We start from the raw sequence: 10129 nt of genomic DNA, 5'->3' as shown, positions 1-10129 counted from the left end.
TGTCATTTTATTCCACTTTCCTTTATAACCTCTAGCCACACCTGGCTCTTCTCTGCTCATGAAAACATAAGCTCATCTCTGCCTTCGGCCTTTGCTCCTGTGCCTGCAACGTCCTCACCCCCAGCCACTGTCCCTGCTCCCAACTCTGGAACCGTGGCCATGGCCTCAGTTTGCTATTGTCTCAGAAAGGCTGCCGCTGACTATATAAATAGCTCCTCCGGCTACAGGTTTCACTGCGACCTGACGCTGTTTACAGATAACTTCTGTGATAACATCTAAATCTTCACCACAGCATACAGCTCCGAAAGCGGAGACTGTGTCAGCACTTAAGACAGCGGCTGGCACTGCAGACCGAGCCCATTCCAAATCTCACCTGAAAACCCGGGCGTGTTCTGATGCATGCTGTCCTCATGGAAACCAGAGGGTGTGCTCTGGCCAGCTGCACCCAGGGAGTTTGGATTCAAGGCTCCACTGAAAGGGTTCTTGAGACCAGTTCTCCCACTCTGTTCTGATGCAGAGCCAAGTGCCCCAGTGGTGGAGCTCCTGTGGGGGGCAGCCTCGCTTGTCCCAAAGCCCCCACTGCCAGTGGGTTCTGTTGACACCCTGGATGTGAAGGGCGCTGAGTTGGTGCTGCCAAACCCTGAAGTACTGTTCCCACAGCTGGTGGTCTGTGTCACAGCTTCAAAGCCGGAGGTGATGGCTGCAGAAAAGGAGGAAACATGGATCACTGTCTAACCCCATACACAAAAGTAAATTTGAAATTGATCGAACCCGTGAATGGAAGCCATGAAACCATAAAACGCTTAGAGAAGGACAGGCGAAAATATCTTGGACATAAACATGAGCGACTTCTTCGTGAGCATATCGCTCCAGGGAAAGAAAAGCAAAAATGAATAAATGGGACTATATCCAGCTTAAAAGCTTCTGTACAGTAAAGGGCACCACCAACAGAACAAAAGGGCATCCTCCAGTATGGGAGAATATATTCATAAATGACAGATCCGATTAAGGGTTGACATCCAAAATATATAAAGACCTAACACACCTCAACAAACAAAAAGCAAATATTCCAATAAAAATGTGGGCAGGGGAGCTGAACAGGCACTTGTCCAAAGAATAAATTCAGGTGCCCAATAGACACAGGAAAAGAGGCACCACATCACTTGTCATCAGAGAAAAGCTAATTAAAACCACAATGAGATATCACCTCACACCAGTAAGGATCGCCACCATCCAAAAGACAAACCACAACAAATGTTGGCACGATGTGGAGAGAGGGGAACCCTCCTACAGTGTTGGTGGGAATGTAAATTCGTTCAACCACTGTGGGAAGCAGTATGGAGCTTCCTTAAAAAGGTCAAAATAGAAATCCCATTTGACCCAGGAATCCCACTTGTAGGAATTTACCCTAAGGGAAGCAGCAGCCCGTTTTGAAAAAGGCAGATGCACCCCTATGTTTATCTCAGCACTATTTACAATAGCCAAGAAATGGAAGCAACCTAAATGTCCATCAGTAGATGAATGGATAAAGAAGATGAGGTACATATACACAATGGAATATTATTCAGCCAAAAGAAGAAAACAAATCCTACCATTTGCAACAACAGGGATGAAGCTGGAGGGTATTTTGCTCATTGAAATAAGCCAGGTGGAGAAAGGCAAGTACCAAATGATTTCACTCATATGTGGAGTATAAGAGCAAAGAAAAACTGAAGGAACAGAACAGCAGCAGAATCACAGAACGCAAGAATGGACTACCTATTGAAATGGACTAAAGGGAAAGGGACTGAGCAGGATGGGTGAGAAGGGAGGGATAAAGGTAGGAAAAAGAAAGGAGGCATTACAAATCACATATATAATGTGGGCGGGGGGCAAAGGAGGGCTGGGCCACACAGAGAAGACAAGTGGTAATTCTACAGCATCTTACTACACTGATGGACAGTGACTATAATAGGGTTCGTGGGGGGACTTGTTGAAGGGGGAAGCCTAGTAAACATAATGTTCCTCATGTAATTGTAGATTAATACCAAAAAATAAAACATTTTAAAAGGCCGTGAATGATCTTCCTTACTGCCTGTCTCTTAACGTCATTTTATCCCACTTTCCTTTATAACCTCTAGCCACACCTGGCTCTTCTCTGCTCATGAAAACATAAGCTCATCTCTGCCTTCGGGCCTTTGCTCCTGTGCCTGCAACGTCCTCACCCCCAGCCGCTGTCCCTGCTCCCAACTCTGGAACCGCGGCCATGGCCTCAGTTTGCTATTGTCTCAGAAAGGCTGCCGCTGACTACATAAATAGCTCCTCCGGTTATGGGTTTCACTGCTACCTGACGCTGTTTACAGATAACTTCTGTGATAACATCTAAATCTTCACCACAGCATACAGCTCCGAAAGCGGAGACTGTGTCAGCACTTAAGACAGCGGCTGGCACTGCAGACCGAGCCCATTCCAAATCTCACCTGAAAACCCGGGCGTGTTCTGATGCATGCTGTCCTCATGGAAACCAGAGGGTGTGCTCTGGCCAGCTGCACCCAGGGAGTTTGGATTCAAGGCTCCACTGAAAGGGTTCTTGAGACCAGTTCTCCCACTCTGTTCTGATGCAGAGCCAAGTGCCCCAGTGGTGGAGCTCCTGTGGGGGGCAGCCTCGCTTGTCCCAAAGCCCCCACTGCCAGTGGGTTCTGTTGACACCCTGGATGTGAAGGGCGCTGAGTTGATGCTGCCAAACCCTGAAGTACTGTTCCCACAGCTGGTGGTCTGTGTCACAGCTTCAAAGCCGGAGGTGATGGCTGCAGAAAAGGAGGAAACATGGATCACTGTCTAACCCCATACACAAAAGTAAATTCGAAATTGATCGAACCCCTGAATGGAAGCCATGAAACCATAAAACTCTTAGAGAAAGACAGGCGAAAATATGTTGTACACAAACATGAGCGACTTCTTCTTGAACATATCTCTCCAGGGAAAGGACAGAAAAGGAAAAATAAACAAATGGGAGCAGCCCAGTTTGAAAAAGACAGATGCACCCCTATATTTATCGCAGCATTACTTACAACCGCTAAGAAACTGAAGCAACCTAAGTGTCCATAAGTATATGAATGGATAAAGAAGAGGTGGTACATATACACAATGGAATATTATTCACCCATAAGAAGTAAACAAATGCTACCATTTGCAACAACATGGATGTGCTAGAGGGTATTCTGCTCAGTGAAATAAGCCAGGCAGAGAAAGAAAAATACCAAATGATTTTACTCATAGGTGGAGTATAAGAACAAAGAAAAACTGAAGGAACAAAACAGCACCGGAATCACAGAACCCAAGAATGGACTAACAGTTACCAAAGGGAAAGGGACTGGGGAAGATGGTAGGGATGGGAGGTGTAAGGGTCTGGAAAAAGAATAGCACATATAATGTAGGGGGGTGGCCATGGGGACGTCTGTGCAACACAGAGAAGACAAGTAGTGATTCTACAACATCTTACTATGATGATGGATAGTGACTGTAATGGGGTGTGTGGCGTGGACTTGGTGAAAGGGGGAGCCTAGTGAACATAATGTTCCTCATGTAATTGTAAATTAATGATAACAAAATTTTTTAAAAAATAAAAGAAACATACAGATCTTCATTTTGTTCAATAAATTAGAAATTGTTAATACATAAAAAAAAAAAAAATGAGCAGAGTAGTTGAACAGTTCTCCAAAGAAGAAATTGCTCCACATCGTTAGTCATCAGAGAAATACAAATTAAAACCACAATGAGATATCCCTTCACACTAGGAAGGATCGCCACCATCCAAAAGACAAACAACAACCAATGTTGGCCAGGTTGTGGAGAAAGGGGAACCCTCCTAAACTGTTGGTAGGAATGCAAATTAGTTCAACCATTGTGGAAAGCAGTATGGAGCTTCCTTAAAAAGGTCAAAATAGAAATCCCATTTGACCCAGGAATCCCACTTGTAGGAATTTACCCTAAGGGAAGCAGCAGCCCGTTTTGAAAAAGGCAGATGCACCCCTATGTTTATCTCAGCACTATTTACAATAGCCAAGAAATGGAAGCAACCTAAATGTCCATCAGTAGATGAATGGATAAAGAAGATGAGGTACATATACACAATGGAATATTATTCAGCCAAAAGAAGAAAACAAATCCTACCATTTGCAACAACAGGGATGAAGCTGGAGGGTATTATGCTCAGTGAAATAAGCCAGGTGGAGAAAGGCAAGTACCAAATGATTTCACTCATATGTGGAGTATAAGAGCAAAGAAAAACTGAAGGAACAAAACAGCAGCAGAATCACAGAACCCAAGAATGGACTACCTATTGAAATGGACTAAAGGGAAAGGGACTGAGCAGGATGGGTGTGAAGGGAGGGATAAAGGCAGGAAAAAGAAAGGGGGCATTACAAATTGCATATATAATGTGGGCGGGGGGCAAAGGAGGGCTGGGCCACACAGAGAAGACAAGTGGTAATTCTACAGCATCTTACTACACTGATGGACAGTGACTATAATAGGGTTCGTGGGGGGACTTGTTGAAGGGGGAAGCCTAGTAAACATAATGTTCTTCATGTGATTGTAGATTAATACCAAAAAATAAAACATTTTAAAAGGCCGTGAATGATCTTCCTTACTGCCTGTCTCTTAACGTCATTTTATCCCACTTTCCTTTTTAAACCTCTAGCCACACCTGACTCTTCTCTGCTCATGAAAACATAAGCTCATCTCTGACTTCGGGCCTTTGCTCCTGTGCCTGGAATGCCCCCAACCCCAGCCGCTGTCCCTGCTCCCAACTCTGGAACCGCGGCCGTGGCCTCCGTTTACTATTGTCTCAGAAAGGCTCCCACTCCCTACCTACATAGCTCCTCCGGACATGAGTTACACTGCTACCTGACGCTGTTTACCGATAACATCTGTCTCTTCACTACAGCGTAGAGTTCCAAGAGTGTAGACTATGTTGGTACTTAAAACAGCACCTTGGCTCTGCAGACCGAGCCCATTCCAAATCTCACCTGCAAGCACAGATGTGTTCGTAGGTGTGCTGGCCACATAGATGGCAAATAGTGTGCTCTGGCCAGCTGCACCAAGGGAGTTCTGACTCAGGCATCCCCAGAAAGGGGCCGTGCCACCAGTTCTCCCACTCCATCCTGCCACAAAGTTGAATACCCCAGGGGTGGAGCTGCTGTGGGGGGCTGACACGCTCATCCCAAAGTCCCCAGTGCCAGCGGGGCCTGCTGACACCCCGGATGTGACATGGGATGAGGGTGTGCTGCCACCGCTGATGGTGGTCTGGGTCGTAGATTCAAAGTCCGAGGTGGTGGCTGCAAAAGAGAAGGAAATGAGGATCACTGTCTAACCCTATACACAAAAGTATATTCGAAATGGATCAAAGACCTGAATGTAAGCCATGAAACCATAATACTCTTAGAAAAAACATAAGCAAAAGTCTCTTGGACATAAACATGAGTGACTTCTTCATGAACATATCTCCCCCAGCAAGTGAAACAAAAGCAAAAATGAACATATAGGACTATATCGTGCTGAAAAGCTTCTGTACAGGGAAGGACACCATCAATAGAACAAAAAGGCATCCTACAGTATGGGAGAATATATTCATAAATGACAGATCTAATAAAGGGTTGACATCAACAATGTATAAAGAGCTCACACACCTCAACAAACAAAAAGCAAATAATCCAATTAAAAAATGGGCAGAGGAGCTGAACAGACAGTTCTCCAAAGAAGAAATTCAGATGGCCAACAGACACATGAAAAGATGCTCCACATCGCTAGTCATCAGAGAATTGCAAATTAAAACCGCAATGAGATATCACCTCACACCAGTAAGGACTGCCACCATCAAAAAGACAAACAACAAAAAATGCTGGCTAGGATGCAGAGAAAGAGGAACCCTCCTCCCCTGCTGGTGGGAATGTAACTTAGTTCAATCACTGTGGAAAGCAGCATGGAGGTTCCTCAAAAAATTCAAAATAGAACTACCATTTGACCCAGGAATACCACCTCTAGGAATTTACCCTAAGAATGCAGCAGCCCAATTTTAAAAAGATAGATGCACCCCTATGTTTATCGCAGCACTATTTACAATAGCCAAGAAATGGAAGGAACCTAAGTGTCCATCAGTAGGTGAATGGATAAAGAAGATGTGATACATATACACAATGGAATATTAATCAGCCATAAGAAGAAAACAAATCCTACCATTTTCGTCAACATGGATGGAGCTAGAGGGTATTATGGTCAGTGAAATAAGCCAGATGGAGAAAGACAAGTACCAGATGATTTCACTCATCTCTGGAGTATAAGAACAAAGGAAAAACAGAAGGAATAAAACAGCAGCAGAATCACAGAACACAAGAAAGGACTCACAATTACCAAATAGAAAGGGACTGGGGAAGATAGGTGGAAAGGGAGGGAGAAGGGGTGGAAGAAGAAAGGGGGCCTTATGATTAACATGTATAATTTGGGGGGGGCATGGGGAGTGCTGTGCAACACATAGTAGACAAGTAGTGATTTTGCAGCATCTTACTACGCTGATGAACAGTGACTAATGGGGTATGTGGGGGGGACTTGGTGAACGGGGGAGTCTAGTAAACATAATGTTCCTCAAATAATTGTAGATTAATGATACCACAAAATAAAAAAATTGGAGGAAACAGCTGTGGTGCTGCCAAAGGCTGACAGGGTGCTGGAGATGGTGCCAAAAAGAGAGGCTGCGGGTTTCAATCCACAAAAACCTGACCACACGGTGCTGCCAAAGGTGGGCTGGGGTGGGGCCAGGGCTGCTGAGCTTCCCCCACCTAGGCTTACCTTACCCCAAACCCCCCAGGTGGCCTGGGTTATGCTATACGAGTCTGGGCCACCTTTCTCCCTTACCAGACCATAAACTCCGTAGGACAGGAACATCTCTCTCTGTAACTACCAAGCCCCACACAAATCAAGGCTCAGTACGTGTTTCCAGTGGGCTGTGGTCCATGTGCCCTCCATACACTACCGTCAACACATGGATTCGTTCATCAACTTACCCTGTTCTCCCTGGGACTCCTTGTTTACTGGTGGAGCGGAAGAGCCAGATCCCTGAGGACCATCCTCTTCTCTGTAAGAGGAAGAGGCACAATTAAGTTTTGAAAAGCACTTCTAAACTTTTAGGTGGAGCCACCCTCTATCCCTACCTACTTCTTAGACCCTCCTAACTACCAACTGACCAAAGTCTAGAACAACCATGACTAAGATCTCAGTGTGTCAAGACAACAAAAAGAAGCAAAGAAAATTCCTAAAGAAATGAAGGGAGGCAGTTCACAGAAGCCATAGAGACACCTTTGTCTTAAAAGAAGCAGAAAACAATCTTCAGAACCTTACATAAAACCTGCCAAGTTTCTGAGAGTCCTAGTCACACCTCTATCTCTAAGAAAGCGGCATTCTAGTCAGGCACCTAGGGGTTCAGCTGGGGTCTAGACTGTGAAGCCTGCTGCCCACCCTCATCAGTCACTCTGTTCACTCTGTCCCATGCAAGCCCTTCCCCTTATGCCCCAGCCCCTCACGCTGTAGCATGAGGGGAAGCAGAGGCTGGTGTGGTCACACTATGTGACGACTGCAAGAGATGAGAGCAATTCAGGGTGGCACCATCTCTGCCCTTTAGATGTGCACCGTTTTGATTCTCCAAATCGAAGTCTCAGAAAGCCTAAGAGCCAAGTAAATTTCCCTCCTTTCCCACCCTCTCAATAATCCACACAGCGAATCACCCATTACCTCATTTTCTTTTCTGGACTCTCTCGTGTCTGTGAGAGGGACGAGGCTGGGCTGGAGAAGGGTGAGGCACTGGGACACCTCTTCCAGAGCTAAAAGCCAAACACAAGTCACGTGACTGACCTTGGGAATAACATAGGATCTGACCTTCAACATAATTCTGTGACTCTAATCCATCACTGTATATAAAGTCTCCTTTTCAAGTGACTAAAAAAACATTTCTTTCTGAAGTGGGGCTTCTGAAAAGTGAGTCAATTGCCAGTATTTGAAAGGGTTGTCATTGGCCAAAGTTGGAAAAGTTGCATCAGAAAGAGCAGCTACACTATACTGAGGATCATGAAATGTTTATAAAATATCATCAGTTCATAAAGATAACACAGCAAGAATCATACTGGTCACCTTTGGAGTTAACTACGGCATCAGTGCCTGCTTATTATCCTGCCACTCCAATAGATAGGGTTTGTTCTTCTATCTAGAATTACGCAGACCTTCAGTTAACAAATGCAGAGGGAAGGACAGAATTAGAACATCACCATTTTGCCACAATGGACATAGACAAAGGCAAAATATGGCCGCTAAAATCAGCAGGTGAAAAGCTCATAGGAACAATAAAGTGAAGGATCAGACTGACAACTGAGCCCAGTGGGAGGCAACCACACAGCACCTGCTCCCGATGTGATGCGATCAGAAGTGCACAGCAGCACCTCTGCCCGAATCACTAAGCTCGACACTCATCAAGCCTCAGGAGCCAACTGCCCATTTACAGGGAAAATAGGGATAGAGTAATTGTCAAAATGGCACCATGATGAAAACAAAATCCAGAATGTAGTAAATTCTATAGAACATAATGACACAGACTTTTCAAAAGTTAAGAAAAAGCGTAGTAGTAGTACCGTTGATTGAGTCTAAGAGAGGCCTGACATCCCCGCTGCGGGGGAGGGCGCGCGCAGCCGCTGCCCCAGCCCATGTGCTCCGCGCCTGCGGCGGCAGCGGCAGCAGTCGCGGGGACAGCCCGCGGGGGAAGCCTGACATCTGGAAGCCGCCAGGGCGTGCCCGCCGCGTGGGCCTGGGGCGCCAGGGGAGGCTGCGCTGTGAGGCCGGTGACCTGCCGCCTGCGGTTCCTCAGACGGGCCGAGGCGCTGGGAGCCGGGGCCCGGCAGCTGGGATAGCCGGCATCCTGGCGGGGCCAGCGCAACCCGGGGCTGTGTCTGGCGCGCCCCAGGACCGCGGAGGGGTTCTGCCAACGTGGAGAGTTTGCCGGGCCGTCCAGCCGGCCTGAGCAGCGTGCCCGGGGAGGCAGAGGCCCCGGTGCATGCGCGCCTCCCCCGGTCGACCCCGCAGCTGCCCGTGACGAGGGGGTGGCTTCCCGCGCGGCTGCGTGGCGGGCCGTGGAAACGCGGGCTCCGCTCCCGGGGGACCAAAGGGCGGTGGAGGGCGTGTCCCTCGCCCCACCCACCCCGGCGTCCTGGCGCCCTGCCCCTGGCGTGGTGCCTCGAGCATCATCGCTCCGCCCAGGCCTGTTAAAAAGTTGATTATTTTTACCCTGTCTGCTTGTTAGGCCATCAGATACAACCTTGTATAATGCTAAGTCTGAAGCGCTGAGTGTGAATTAAGTCCCCTGAAATGAAAATTTCAGTACTTATTTTGGTGGCACTTCTTGAATGCTTACTATGGACAGTGTAGACGCATCAACACTTTACATGTACTGCCTCACAACTATCTTATGAAGTAGGTCAAAATCATTATTTCCATAAGTGTACAACCTTACCTTCAGATTTTTTGTTACATATATGAGTTAAATACCTTTAATGCTAAAAAAAAAAGAGTCTAAGAGACATGTGAACCAAACACAATGAGTTGATTTTTGGTCCCTGATTCAAAGTAACTGTAATAAGACAGTGAGGGTAAGAAGGGCAAATTGGAGTGATGATAACTAACATTAAGTCATTATTATTCAGAGGAACAGAGGCATTGTTTTTATTAATGTTCAAAAAGTTTTAAAAATACACTGAAGTACCTACAGGTGAAACCACATGTTTGTACTTTAAAACACAAGAGGAAAACCAATTTGGGGTGGGGGTGTTGATGGATCAGGACTGACAAAACACTGTTAACTGCTGGAGCCACATGGAGGTTCACTATGATATTTTTCCTTCCTTTTGTGTATGTATGACATTTGATATAAAATTGTAAGGGGCAATGACTATGTATGTCAGGTCTGTTGTGATCACTGATTGAGGAAATGTGTGTACAGTGCTCAGCAGAGGGCCTAGTGCAGAATAGATCCAGGTAAAGCTTCGTACTATTATGCTCTGCATTGTCATAACTGCTTGGCTGGGGCCTTCATCTCCTATATTTGTCATTTATC

At 46.3% G+C, this 10129-nt stretch overlaps 1 protein-coding gene across 1 annotated transcript in view; it reads right to left on the bottom strand.

The window, feature by feature from the left end:
- Window positions 1–5005: 5005 nt before the first annotated feature.
- LOC130679364 (nuclear envelope pore membrane protein POM 121-like) overlaps window positions 5006–10129 on the bottom strand; it is a 55492-nt gene continuing 50368 nt past the window's right edge. Inside the window, exons 7-10 of the mRNA XM_057487968.1 lie at window positions 7765–7853; window positions 7041–7111; window positions 5195–5318; window positions 5006–5009 (exon numbers count right to left, since the gene is read on the bottom strand). Coding sequence (XP_057343951.1) covers window positions 5006–5009; window positions 5195–5318; window positions 7041–7111; window positions 7765–7853 — 288 coding nt within the window. The remainder of the gene's footprint in view (window positions 5010–5194; window positions 5319–7040; window positions 7112–7764; window positions 7854–10129) is intronic.

This window comes from Manis pentadactyla, chromosome 10, assembly GCF_030020395.1.
Source record: "Manis pentadactyla isolate mManPen7 chromosome 10, mManPen7.hap1, whole genome shotgun sequence".
Lineage (NCBI taxonomy): Eukaryota > Metazoa > Chordata > Mammalia > Pholidota > Manidae > Manis > Manis pentadactyla.
The sequence above is the reverse complement of the archived record's forward strand: the minus strand, read 5'-3'. Positions and strand labels throughout refer to the sequence as shown.